Below are 14,330 nucleotides of genomic sequence, written 5' to 3'. Positions count from 1 at the left end.
CCACGTCTGCTGTGCCACAATCATCAAACTCCTTGTGGGGCTGCATCCCAAAGGGCACAGCACGAGTCTCCCTTTCCCCTGTGCCTGTTCTCCTTTCTGTGCAGTCAGAAGATAATATGTTATCTTGTACATGCTGAGGGCAAAGCACAGCTCAGGCAGAGGCTCCCTGCCTGCCCAGCTCAGCCAGCAGGCTGCTCCACACATCCTACCCTGGGCTCAGCTTTGGGGCCATCTCACCCTTTACAGACTGGGTGGTTCCTCACCACCAAGGCCAGCAGAATCCTTATCTCCCAGCCATACACCAGCAAGGCAGATCCAGACCTTGACTTCCTTTGGCTGCCCACAGGACAGGGAAGAGGGTACAAAACCAGCTTGACAGGCTGGAGAGGAGGAGCAGGTGCAGCTCAGGTCCAGCTCTGTTGCCCACCCTGTCCCTGCTGCAGCCTGTCTGTGGCAGGATACAGCACCTCCAGGAGAGAGTTCTATCCTGCTATGGAAGCAGTCCTCAGGAAAGAGAGAAAGGAAGACAGAGCAGGAAAGGGGGCTCAGTATTTGCAGGTCTTAGCTCTTCCCCCTCTCATTTGAAAGGCTTTGGCTCCCTCAGTAGCTGCCAGCAAGGAAACAAGGCCATTGGAGGCAGCCAGGGATGCCAGGTACCGAGGAGGGGGAAGGGATGTTCTGACCAGCTCGCTGCTCACCTCAGGAGACACAGGATCAAACACAATTTAGGTAACAAGCCAGGGCAGATTTGAGCCTCAGCCCAGCTATCCAGAAAAGGAGTTTTAACACAACATCCAGGGGAGCTGCTCAGTGAGGCAAAAGTCCAGCAGCACACGCAGCTCTGCTGTCATCGGTGCTGCCACAGTACCAGCACACCAGGAGGCTGGGACAGGGCTGCACCAGCTTGGGAAATCTCTTGAGTGCACTCTACCCTGGAGCAGGTTTTGCAGCATCTAGGCTGGAAAGGCAAAATATTAATTCATTTTTGACTAAAGTTAGTAACTTTTACTTGTGCCAAAAACTAGGAGAAAGAGAAATGTAGTGTGGTGTAGCAAGAAATGTCAAAACAAAATATTTTTTGTTCTGCAAAGTGAAGAGTTCACTGTAGCCACAAAGAAGTCACTAACAGAAAGAAGTGGGAAATCAGAGAGTTGTATTTTTAGTATAATATTCCTTATTCTAGAAGTAATTATTTTAAGAATGTCAATCTATTCAGACAGCATTATAGGGTCCCACATATCATCGTGCCAGTCAGAGCTAAATTAGCAGTGATTTGTGCTCTCAATTATCTCTGGTGAGCTGCGAGGGAGGCGAGGATAGGGAGGCAAAGCAACATGGCCTTATCCAAGAGCTGGGATTTGTTTTGAGGCATGCCTGGAGGAACCAGCCAGCCAACAGGATGCTGCACCACAGGCACCCCGAGGGCTGAACACTGACTTCACCAGGCAGACAATCATCTCAGCAAGGCCAAGCTCCTCCATTCAGTGTTCAGTCATATGGGTGGCCCACTACAGCCAGTCTGTCTGTCTAATGGGGACATCTGCACTTCAGTGTTTTCAAGGTCTGGACATCAGGAGAGAAGCAAGGTGATACCTCACAGCTGAAAGAAGAGCCCTTGGCATGACTCTTCTTTACATCTCAGAGCTTCTCACCCTCCTGTAAATGCTCCAGAAAAATGGTCCCCTCGTGCAAAGGAGCATCTGCATGGTACAAGCTTGGAAAATCTCCCCAGGGGATTACCTATCCACCTGGCAGGACAGGAGGGAAGCAGGGGCATTGAACATTTAGTACCCCAACTCAAGGAAATGAGTGAAGAGTTAAAAATCTTTCTGGGATGGGCAGCGCTCCAGGAAGATAAAATATTCAGCACCATTATGTTCCTGGACACCATATTTCTGACAATAAATTTCATGCCTCATATGCCATAACAGTTATGATTTCAGGCAATAACCAAAGAACAGATCTTCATCCTTTCACAGCAACCCAAGAAAAAAAGATTTGTAAGCAAACCTGGCAAATCTCAGAAGAGGGTATTTTTTATTATTATTTGGTCTGTCACTTTGGTAGTCAGGCCTGGAAAGGGAAGATCCATTTCTGGCATGGACCCACCTCCAGTGCTTACAGCTTCATAGTCCCACGAGAGCTGGCAGTGGAACCTAGCACTTCACAACAGACCCCACCAAGTTCATAAGGATCAGTTCTGTCTTTGGTGACACTGCAGCACTGTTTTCCCCCACTGGAGCACTTTTCTAATATCACTATGCACAATGAACCAGAAATTCCCTCTGCAGACATGGCCCAGGCCAACATGGCAAGCCCAAAGAGCATCAGCAACTCTGCAAAAAACAGGCTCAACTTGCCTCATTTTTCTTTATCCTTCCTACTCTGCATGGGTTTACTCTTGCTTAATGATGAGCCTTCCTGTGAAATCCCAGTGGGTGGAATTAGCTTCTAGCTATACCATGTTTCAGCTCCCATAGCTCCTCAGGGGCTCTTCCTTCCCCCTCTGCCTGCTCACCTTCTAAATTTTGAGTGTGGTTGCAGGAGAATGTGGACTTTTTTTAAATTTAACTTTTTAAATCCATGTCTCCAAATAGGTTTTAGTACCACTTTATGACATTAGACAGCTCCCATACTGTAACCCCAATGAACCTGTGTGCAGCTGGTGGGGAGGGACTCCCTGCAGGTACAGCTCTGAGTTCTTCAGGGTGAAGCACTCTGTGCCATTTTCCATCAGTGAAGCTGTGCTGGTGTGCACTAGCAAGTGACGGGGTTCTTAAGTATCATCCACTTGATATTGCATCTACGAATCCAACCTGAACTCCAGATCCCAAGTTCTCCCCTAGAGATCAGCAGACAGCCTGCACCAGGCCTTTCTGGTGCTCAAACAGCTGCACAGTGGAATTTTCAGTAGCTCATTTCTTGGCTTCAGCTGGTTTATGCATTTACTAGATACAATAATTAGCTTCCTCCCTTCACAAGAAGATTCCAAAACAGATTTCAAAAAAAACCTTTCAATCCCTCTGTAGTCAGTGCTTCCAGTATTAATCCATTGAAGTACTGCATTATGTTCTACCAGAAGAATTAAACAGGAAAAGTGGGAAGCTCTCTTACCTGTAATTGACTGACTGGCCAATAGGAGTCAAGTGCTGGCAAATTGGAGGTGTAATTTCTCTTTAATTATGGCATTAAAAAAATTACACGATATACCTATTTAACATGCAAAGGAGTAAAATCAAAGCTAATAAGAATAAATTGTAAGAGAGGACATGTACAAAAATGTAGTAACAATCCTTTTGTTTTTTATTACTGTGCTCTGCTGAAGAGAATGCTGGCTGCTGCACCATTGTATTGCCTGGAAAACATCCCCAGCTCTAAGACCCTGCCAACATGCAAAACTGCATTGCACAAATGCATGGCTACATTCAGAAATATCTGTTGTAACCCAAGTGGGTGTATATGCTTTTCATGCTGCACATGAGGTTTATATCAATCCAGCTGAAGTTCAGTTGAAATGAATGCACACAAAGCCCAGACACACCATTCTGGAGCTCAAATATGAACACAAATGAATGGATGAACCATGAAGAGTTCTGCAAGCCTTCAGGTAAACTCATTTAACAATGCATTTAAAAGAAAATAGTGTGACCTATGTGTTTAGACAATGGATTACAACCAACAGTATAAAATATCAGCAGTTCTGTTTAAGCCAATACAGCTACTAGTGCAAGACAGACAGTAGGAGTCCCATACAGAACTGGCATCTGAGAAGAACATGTCACTGTCACCAGAAAACACAAATACACCCATGCTTTTCTTCTGGGGTAACATATTTATCACTCTAGAGACGAGTCTATTTTCTTTAGATTAACACCCTAACTGTTATTCCAAATTGCTCAATTTCAAATCAGCTAGTCAGCACAAGAGTGTGGGCAAGGGGAAACAGGGTTTTATGGGGAAAGGGAAACAGGGAAGGTCTCAAAGGCTGTTTGATCCCAAACCTAATAAACCCCAATGAAGCTGTTCTGTAACTGCCCTAACCCAACCCAGAGCTCTGCTGCCAGGAGCAGAGCAGGTCTGGCCTCTGCAGCCTCTGCATCCTGACGCTAACTCAGGGAGCAGGAGGCAGATGCCAGCATCACTAACTGAATTTTGTTTTCTGGCACTTGGAAACAGTAGCCAAACAACAACTACAGTTTTACCTGCAATTATATTTAAAAAGAAGGAGCTTCCAATGGCTACCAAAATTATCCTTTCAATATTTCCTGCTTTGCTGTTTCCTGTTTTAAATTTTTAAATTTAAACTTGTGTTTAAATTTAAAACACAACCTTCAGTCCCTGGAGGGAAAGTTCATTGAATGTATTATTTTTTAGTGTGTCATATAGGAAAAACTCGAGAGGTACATGCTCAGATAGCAGTGACATGCAGCCCCAGAGACAGACAGATACAAACCACACTCACTCCCACACACTTGACAAATGCATCTGATTGCCCAGGAACCAGAAGCACAGCCAGCCATGACCCTGCACGTGGATTGAGCTGAGAGGGGGACAGAGTGCAAGTGTTCACACAGGTGATTTCTGCAGATGAGAACATCCATTGCCACAAGAAAGGCAGCACAGGTAAAAGAAAGACAGCTTACCTTTCTGAGCTGCTGGACTCCACCAAATATCCTCATCACTCCATCAATCTCCTGCTCCAGCCTCCTGGCCCAGTACTGCATACTGCAAGAGATGGAGGGAAAGAGAGAAAGAGAAAGGGAGAGAAAGAGAGAGAAAGAGTCAGAGCCCTGACACCGAGCAGATAAGCAAGGGACTGAAGGGAGAGGGAGGAAATCAGTGCCTCAGCTAAGTTCACTGCTCTCTGCAGCACCAAGGGCAGGGCAGAGTACCAGGAACACACTGCTTTGAGAATTACAGCTGGGGCAGGTTATAAACTTCAAGACTTCAAAATTTATGCACAAGGCACCACAGAGAGAAGAGGGGAGAAAAAGGTACAACAAAAACTGCACGGCTTGAGGCTTTATTTTCTCCTTATATGAACATTTGCTGTAGATAATTATTTAAGCCCAGAGTGATTAACAAGGTCCAAGTGCTGTGGAGTACAGAAAACAGCTTATTTTTCAGCAGGGCTCTGTGGCAGAGAGCAAACCTCGAGCCATGGCAGGGCCAAAGGTGCCTTGTCCTGCTGCAGCAATGGATTATCACTGCAGCACCAGGGGAGAGACCTGGGCACAGCCAGCAGCCAAGCACAGAGCCCAGTGCCCAAGGGCTCAGCTGCTCTGCACCTTCAGCAAAGCTCAACCTGTGCCAGGCACGGCTCTGCCAGGCCCAGGGTGGGCACGGGGACTGGCACATCCTGCATCCTGAACAGAGAGGGAGCTGCCAGGCCTTCCAACAGGCACAACGCCCTTCCATGCACTCAGCCACACGGATTTCACCCTACAGCAATAACACCAAGTTAAAAACAACAACAAATAAACCCTCTGCTAAATCCACAGAACTTGATAATTCTCCTTCTTTTAATGAGATTTCCTGGCTTCAGCCGCTGCCCAGGCAAATGTCAAATCTCCTGTCTGACCTGGAAAAGCAACACTCAATTGCCTCTGCACCACTTGGCACTGCCTTCAGTGCTTTTTTCACAGCAACATTTCTCTCTCAATGGATGCCACAAAAAGGAGGGAAGGAGCAGAAGGAGTAGAAAGTAAGGCCAGCAGCAGAGCAAAGCTGGTGGGAGGGAGCAGACCAGCTCGGGGAGGCTGCACTTTTGTTAGGGTCACCTAATGATTCCAGTCTTCATGCAGAGACATCCCCCAGGCAACCCACACACACTCCCCCACAACCCCCAAACCATGGAGGGGCTTTCTCAGAGATCAAGGAGCAAAGAAACCCAACGATTTTTCAGCTGGGCACTGGAGGACTCTGAATTACACAGCACAGCCCAAAAGCTGGGCAGAATTATCCAAACAGAAAGATGCCCTGAGCTGAGGAGCAGAGCAGAGCTGAAGCTTCACTGTTGAGGCGTAAGGGACCAGCAGGACAGAGGGAAGGGCTGGCAGAGAGATGTGTGTTACTGAGGCAAAAGTCATGCCAGTGAATAACATACAAGGCTGTGGATGAAAACAAGACTTAATTGTGCAGGCCAAGCCTTCTCAGTTTTCCAATGTAACTTATGCCATTTCCCATCTTATACTATTTCCTAATGCTGTCTCGTGTCCCCTGGAAGCATGGCTGGGGAGGGGAAATCTAGGAAGAGATGAATGAAGATATCAATAAACCCCTATTCTGCCAGAGGAGAGAGAGCAAAGCCTTCAGTGGGAATGCCAGTGTGAAGGTATCAGGTCACAGACAGAGCTGAGGAGAGAGTTGGGTTTGGTGGTTTTTGTTTCTTTTCCTTTTCCAATCACTTTATCAAAGGTATATCCAGGTTACCCTGAGTATCAAAGTTACCCACACATCTTCTGAAGCATTTTCACCAAAAAATATCCATTTTTACACAAGGCATTCACTTAAAAAAAAGCCTTGAAAAACCAAAATTGAATTTATTTTTCCCCTCCTCCAGTTTGTCCAGTGAACTGAAAAAAATTAATTATGTGCTCATACTCACCCACAGGTCTGAGAAACCCCACCGAGCACTTATGGAGCTGACACTTTTCCTTAACTTCCAGCTCTGTACAAGATCCTCGATTTCAGTGACACCTGCCTGTGTCAGCTCTCACCAGGAACACCTACACCACCACAGCAAGGAAAAATTACTTCCCATCTTGAGCTGTATCCATCAACATTAGCAACTGCTCCTATCCGCTTAAATGTCATGTATGGCCAAGCCTTCAGAAAGGATTAGTTAGAGAGAAGACAGAGGCATCAATATTACTCTCTTGGCATATGCTAAAGAGACACTGAGCGCTCAGTTGAGCTGGGATTTACAATTAATTTAAATTTAGTCAGCAGATTTGTTTAAAAAAATTGTTTTAACTTATTCCACCCCCTGCCTCCGCCCCAAGAAGTACTACTATTTTAGAGAAAAGTCACTGGGTTTTTCATTCATGAGTAAAGCTGCAGATCCCTTTAATTGTGCAGTCTTAGGATACCTGACTCAATCTTACAGACCAGCAGTTTCCCAAAGAGTCCAGCTAAGCCTGGTGATATCAATAATAAAAAGAAATAAATGCACATATTACACTATCAAATAAAAAGGACAGCATTTTGGCATAGCTCACACCAGGTTTCTAGATTAAAAAAAAAAGTAAGAGCAGAAGCAGCTTCTTTTTTTTTTTGGTGTAGTATGATTATCCAAGAACTTTTGCCCGTGGTAGTAAAAATTCTTTTTTCTACCCCAGCACATGCCTCACCCACATTAAAGCACTGGCAGAACTCTTGTCTGATCCATTACTATGTTCTTCTACCCTGGTAATGTCCAAGACAGAAGCATGCAGAGTGGGCCACATGCCAAAATTTGGAGGTTTCATCTCAGTTGTCATATACTGGGTTGAAAGTTACCATTAAAAAAAACCCCATTAAACGAATGCCCTTAAAATTTATGTAAGATGACTGTAGCAAGGCTGAAGAGGGTAAAGAAGCTGTTAGCCCATGATGAACGTGGACATTCCTGTGTACACACTAATGCACATTAAAACATTAAAAATTTTCTGTAAGATGACCGTAGCAAGGCTGCAGAGGGTAAAGAAGCTGCTAGCCACGATGAACATGGAGATTGCTGTGTGCAGCATCCCCTGTGGAAGCTGTAAGCAATAGGACACGGCAGTCGCTGCGTTCCTGGGCCATCACTGCACGCCTCAGGTGCGGTACAGGGCTTGAGGAGCGATAACTCCTTCAGACACGCTGCCAGGAGTGCCCTGCTGCTCCTGTGAAATGGCATTTACAAGTAAAGCATAAAGAACACAGCTGATGCACTGGCTGGGAAGGCCCTGGCACGGCTGTGGAGGTGCTCACGGAAAGGCACCAGGCTCCTTTACGAGCCATGTGCACAAACCTCCTAAAACCAAGCACCACTTTGGGGTCCACTGTAGTGAGGAAACACGGGCCAGCAGAGAACCTTGGAGCTCAAGAATTTGTGATGACACTTAATAGCTCTGTGCCTGCAGGAACTGCATGGAAGGAGCCTGGCACATGCCCTGGCCTCTCTCTGGCAGTGACATGCCCAGCACATCTCACTCATCCCTGTTGTCTCAGCTGGCTCTCCCATTGCTGAGGAGTCTCCATAGGACTCTCCCAACCCAACAATTGTCACATACACATTCAGAATATCCATAAAAAATCTTTAGTATTGAAAAAATGGTTGTTCCCTTCACCTGTATATATTACAGCCTCAAGTGAAACATTTGAAAGGGAGGTAACTGATTTTTGAAAACACAACACCATTTATCACTGCCACTCCAAAGAAAACTACAAAAATGTTAATTGATTACATAATTTGCATATTTGATTTTTCTTACAGATGATATAAAATAGGCTTTTAAAAAGAAGCAGATATTCAAAACTATTTGCTGTGTCAAGCAGAACATCAGGAGGCAAATCACTGCTGTTGCAGTTGGGGCCAAAAAGTAAAGCATCCCACATGTCCCAGTCCTGCTCAGTGGGCACCTGTGCCTTGCCACTGGTCACAGCAGCTCTTTTTTAGGATTAGGGCATGTTCCATGCTTCAGGTCACCCAAGCAGTTGCAGAGACTTCCATGCATGTCCGTGTTGGTATCTGAGGCTGCACTACTGCTCCAGCTGTGTAGCTTCAGAAGAAAATGATAATTGTCTGGAAAGGCAGGATACAGGCTGTGCTTGGCCCGCATCCTCCCTCACTTGTGCACACATCAGATGGCAGCCTGAGAGTCCTGGCCTTCTGTACACAAACTGGAGATACCCACAGAGAAGCCACCAGTGCAAGCCATGCGCTGCCAGCCTGTGGCCAGCACCAGGGACGTGCCACAGCAGCTGAGCCCAAGGTCACTCTGTCCCTTGGTGGCTCTGTGTATATGGGACAGACCCCTCACGGGCTGCAATGACACCTCCTCATGGCTAACCTAGAGGTGGGCAAGGCAGTCTCATAAACCACTAACGAGTATAAGCCTCATTGCAAGGCACTTCTCACAAAAGCACTGGGAAAAGAGTAGCAAGAGGAAAGAAAATTAGTTTTCTGCTTGAGGACATTTTTTCCTTAAAAGAAGCCTTAGGAGAGTGCTTGTTTGTCTGTGAACAGAAGAGGATGTTAGAAAAAAAAAATAAAACAGGAGAATTGGTCCTTTTCTTTTGCTGCCTTCCTGGCCCCAAAAATAAGAGAGAGTCACAGAAACATAAAAGCACAAGAGAAGAAACTACTTGCTAAGTGGATCCACTGCCCCAAAGCTTATTGGGCTCTACAGAGTGTGTTCTGAACAAGTGTCTACACTTCACGCAGTGTGTTCAGCCAAGAATGCTTCACCCTGATTCATATGCTTTGGTTCAGTGCCCAAATATTGCTATTTAATAAGGTTATTAATTACTGTGTTGTCTAATTTTTGCTGTGCAGGAACTTCTTATAATTGGCTTATTCCTTCAAGATGCTTAATCCTTTAACTATAATAGCCTGTGTCAGTGCACACACATGCATGTGTGTGTGTGCAGGATATGCCCCCTCTGAGCTCTCTTACATACCTAGGCTGTAAAAAACCCACGTGAGCAAATATTTACCCATCAAGGAAAAACAAGTTGCCTTTTTATTTTCCCCTGAAGATACAACTTAGAGAGAACACCTGTTTCCTTCCAAATAACTTACTGACCGTGCTTCCAGACATTATCAAGCCTCCCACATTGTCATTTTATGACTGTGTTTTAATTTAAAGTATGTGCCCAGGTGTTTATATAAAGGAAGGGTGGGAAAAATTGCCTTCTGGACTAGTCTTTTCTTAATATTTATCAAGACATTATTCACCTCTACCATCTGGTCTTCTCTGCAATAAGAAAGCATCTTTGACATTATTATAGGGAGGAAGGACAGGACAAATGAACACTAGAACTATATCCTAAAGAAAAATCTTTTAAGAGACAGGAAAGGGATAGTCTGTCTACACTCACCTCTTTTATGACATTATTTTGTTCTCCTCAATTCACACACTAACTTTCTGGGTCTGTTTCTGTCCTATCCTCTGCTTATTTTTTCAATTTTTTGCAGCAGGGTATGTCTTGCAAACAACTGCACCTAAAGAAAACCCCAAGTGACAAACTCCCTACCAGATCCATCTTGATCCCAGTTTGACACCCCATTGTGTATTAAAATATAATAAAAAGGGTAACTCTGTAGTTTTCTCAACCTGCAGCATAGATAAAGCTGAGTGAGGAGAAATAAGTCTGAGGGGAAAATTACACCAAAAAATTGTGTTTCATTAACAGCTCTTGAGCATAAATACTTCTGTAGGTTTCTGTGAGAAAACCAACAGTAACCACCAACTTGTCACCAGTGACATTTAGGACAATAGGAAAATTGTTCTTTAAATATGATTTCTCTGTCAAAAACCAGAAGCATTACCCATTCAAGGTCTAACTCCACTTGAGAACAGAAAAGGCAGTAGCTGTTCAGTCAGTCATAGATATGCAGGATGGCAGGGGTTTCAGGAACACTTCTTCCACCACTTTCTTGCACTAAGACATCTAAATACTTGAGCCTTCTGCATGAAGTGTTCTCTAATCTGTTCTTTAAATTGTCTGCTGAAGGTGAACCCAAGATCCCCACAGTACCTCTTCCCAGCTCCATTTTTCAGCACATGGTAAAAAAGTTCCCTTTTTATTCACCCTAAATCTCAATTTCCTCTTTCCACATATCCCACCTACAGCTGACACTGAAAAAATCTTACAACAAGCTCCTAAGAACTGGAAGATCATGGTTCTGTTGCATCCTTTAGAGTAGTAAAATAAATAGAAAGGGAAACAGCTTTTCACAGCTTTCTCTATTTTGCACTGTTTTCTAAAACAGTCATTCTTTTCATTGCCCTTCTCTGGATTCTCTACAGTGTGCCTATATCTCCAAAGGCTCATGCCAAAAAGTGAGGTCAAGTACTCCAACAGAAGCCAAACCCAGTGCTGTATGAGGAAGAAGACATCACCTCCCTAGTCTTGTCCAAGAACCCACTGAACACTGAAGAATAAATGTGCCCTTCTGCTATGACAGCGCTTGGCTGACTCAAAGTGATCCACAATAACTCTCAAGATCTTTTTTGCCACGCTGCTACCCAGACGGGTGTTCTTTATTCTGTATTTGTACATTTCATTTCTCCCTCATAAGTGCAGTACTTTGCATTTGTTTTCAGTGAATTTCATTTTGCTGATATCCAGCTCGCCGTTCAATTTTTCTAGATCATTTTGAATTCTGGTAATGCCTTTCAAAGTACATCCAACCCCTCCTACCTCAGTGTCGCCTGCAAATTTTATAAGCATATTTCCTATTCCATTGCTTAAGTTATTAATGAAACTATTGAAAAACAGCAGGTCCAGGGCAGATCCCTGAAGGACCCCACTTGAAATGCCCTCCCAGTATGACAAAGAGCCATGATAACTATTCTTTGAGAGCTGCGTGTCCAATCAAAATATCTTGAATTTCAAACTTTACAAAAAGCTGATTTGGAGTATTTGATATGCAAAGGAGCTGGAGGCCAAAGGATAATGCAGTGAATAATTTAAAGCCTACGAGTAGATTTGAGGAAAACTTCAGTCTGTTGGTGGATGATTTGCCCACAGACAGAGGAAGAAGAAGCCACTGAATGTGTGAGCTGGTACATTTGCTTGGCACTGTTGGGAAAGGCCCCACACAGGCACCAATTTCTTCTGAGCAAACATGTGCACAACCTCTGACTGATACAGCAACGAAAAGTAAAAATGGCAAAGCAAGCACAGCAGGTATTTTTTGCAGACCACAGGGCAGAGGATAGCTCTTTGCCAAAAGGCCCTTCCAGCTTTGAACCCAGTACCCAACCAGGACCATAACAAACAAAATAAGCCAAAGGCAATGGCTATCAGCACTGGAGCAACACCAGCAGTATCCTACCCACAACAAATAACTGTTTTTTTCAGAGCCCAACTAACACAATGCCTTAGCCTCCCTGCTTTTTTGCAACCTCTGCTCTCAGTTTACATCTGGGAATTCTGTTTCCATGGCACACTTGCTGATGTGCATCAGGAGCAAGAGCAGCCCATGGCTTCTTTGCACCATCTTCGCACTCTCGTCGCACAGGATTAGAACTGGGCTCCTTATCTCAAAGCCTGTCACAAATCTAGACTTGAAACACAATGAATTAATAAATAAGTGAATAGGTGTCAGTTTTATGGAGCACACTACCAGTATAAATTTCACCCAATGCAGCCACTTGTCATTTTCAGCACCCCTTGAGACCCCAATGGCTGATAACTCTTGCACGTCACTTTGCAACCCATTATACAGATGAAGTTTTATGATAAAACCTCCCTCCTCTCTGCCTCCTGTTTTACAGATGCAATCTGAGTGGAGGCTGAAGAGATCCCATCCCCCACAGCAAAGATAAGGTTACAGAGGGTAGGTCTTAGTAAGGATTTTGCAAGCTGCATGAATTATTAAAGTCCTTTATGATATAATGACAGACATATCAGGTTATTTGTTTATTCTGTGTATAATTCATGACTCTCTTGGGAACTTGACAGAAGTAAGATCGCTTGTTGCATCTTCTTGTTCATTCCAGTAAATCCTCATCACCAGATGGAAGGCTGAGCCACCCCTGAAGACAAAATAGCCACAACTTACAGGACGTGTACCTGGGGCTGGAGATGGGAGAGGTTTTTACTCAGCGTGGAGACACAGTGAAGCTGCCATTGAGTATGTCAGGCTGGATGGCTGGAAAATGACAGTCTGGGCTGTGCTTCTCTATCATGCCATCAGAACACTGCCCTCTAAAGCACATGCAAACAACTTTATGATTACATGCTATGAGTTGCCCTGTGCTCCTCCATCACTGCTGAGCAACAGCAGGACCATCCAAGCTGATGCAGGCTTTTATAAAACTTCAGGATAGTTCACAACCACCCCCTCCTAGCTACTCAAATAGTGTGATACTGGACAAAGCAAACAATTCCCCTTGTTTGGGTCATTTTTGTAGAGTCTGGTCAAGATATTGGGCAAAGCATGATAAAGAGGTGCCACATCTTGATGGCTGGAACTGAGTTTTGAATACATACATTATAGTCATTTCTCAATGCTGCTCAAAGGGTGAGGGAGATGTGATGCTGCAGCAGGAAAACAGGAGATGAAGGATTGACTGGAGCCCCTGGCAAGGAAGAGCTTCCCAACACTCAAGACTCTCCACCTGGAGATGTTTCTACTGCCAGGAAGAGTCAAATCAACTCATGGAGAGTTGTAGCAAAACAAAGGTGGCCAAAGTGCCAACAGCACAATGTAAACTCTTACCAGCCACTTGACTCCAGAGGACTGCTTTCAGCATCCTCCCTGCCCATGGCAGATTTCAGCTGATCCGAAACAAACTTGACACAAATGATCAATCTGATCACTTGTAGACAAGCAAGGAGTTTGGTGGAGGACTACTGACTAGTCAGAACTCTGCTGAATTTGTGTCAACAGCTTCCCTGCTTACCAAGAAGAGATGCCATTAAACTCTGCCACAAAGACCTCCTGCTACCAGAAGCTATTTAGGAGCATCCATTGTCATTGCTTCAGCCTCAAACCATGTCAGTCCAGGTCTCCTGGGGTTTTTGGAGTAGCCTCTCACAGCACCATATGTAACATTCTGCAGGGGTTTCTGGGCATCACTGTCACTCCATGCCTATCTAGTTAAACCCCCCACCTTAAACAAGCCCTCTCCACACCATCCCCCTACCTGAGAGTTCCTGGCTCCTAAGAGAGCATTGTAATCATTGTTATTATAAAGCACTTAGCGATGCTCGTTTATTGCATCTCTTACCAGCCAAACACCCAGAACCCTGTTATTTCAAATGCAGTTGCCTTCATTTGCAGAAGCTCTTCATTGTATTAGTCCCTTTCAGGAATAAAAGAAAAAAGGGGTGGGGGTGGAGAGCATTAAAAAAAATAAATAGCAGTTTACTGCATTTTATACCATTACCTCACTACTTTGTGATACACATCTAAAAGCTGTTTGTAAGACCTTTCCTGCTGTAAGGTGGCATCCAGACAAGCTCTGAAGCAGACAGAGTGGAAACCTGAAGCCCAGTTCAGTTTTGTCCCAGTACTGCTGCATCACCCAGAGCATAACAGCAACAGGGATGAAGCTGGCAGCTTTCACAGGTCAGCTCCTCTCTCCTTCTCCCCGTCCAGCTGGGACAAAGACTGCCCCCTCCACAGGGAA

General features: G+C 44.7%; 1 protein-coding gene across 2 annotated transcripts in view; it reads right to left on the bottom strand.

Annotated features, from left to right (window-relative positions):
* CACNA2D2 (calcium voltage-gated channel auxiliary subunit alpha2delta 2) overlaps positions 1 to 14,330 on the bottom strand; it is a 212,087-nt gene that overhangs the window by 185,368 nt on the left and 12,389 nt on the right. For both annotated transcript variants that reach the window (XM_063164515.1, XM_063164516.1), the window contains exon 2: positions 4,644 to 4,725. In XM_063164515.1, coding sequence (XP_063020585.1) covers positions 4,644 to 4,725 — 82 coding nt within the window. The remainder of the gene's footprint in view (positions 1 to 4,643; positions 4,726 to 14,330) is intronic.

This window comes from Melospiza melodia, chromosome 10, assembly GCF_035770615.1.
Source record: "Melospiza melodia melodia isolate bMelMel2 chromosome 10, bMelMel2.pri, whole genome shotgun sequence".
Taxonomy (NCBI): Eukaryota; Metazoa; Chordata; class Aves; order Passeriformes; family Passerellidae; genus Melospiza; species Melospiza melodia.
This window is presented reverse-complemented; position numbering and strand designations above follow the sequence as displayed.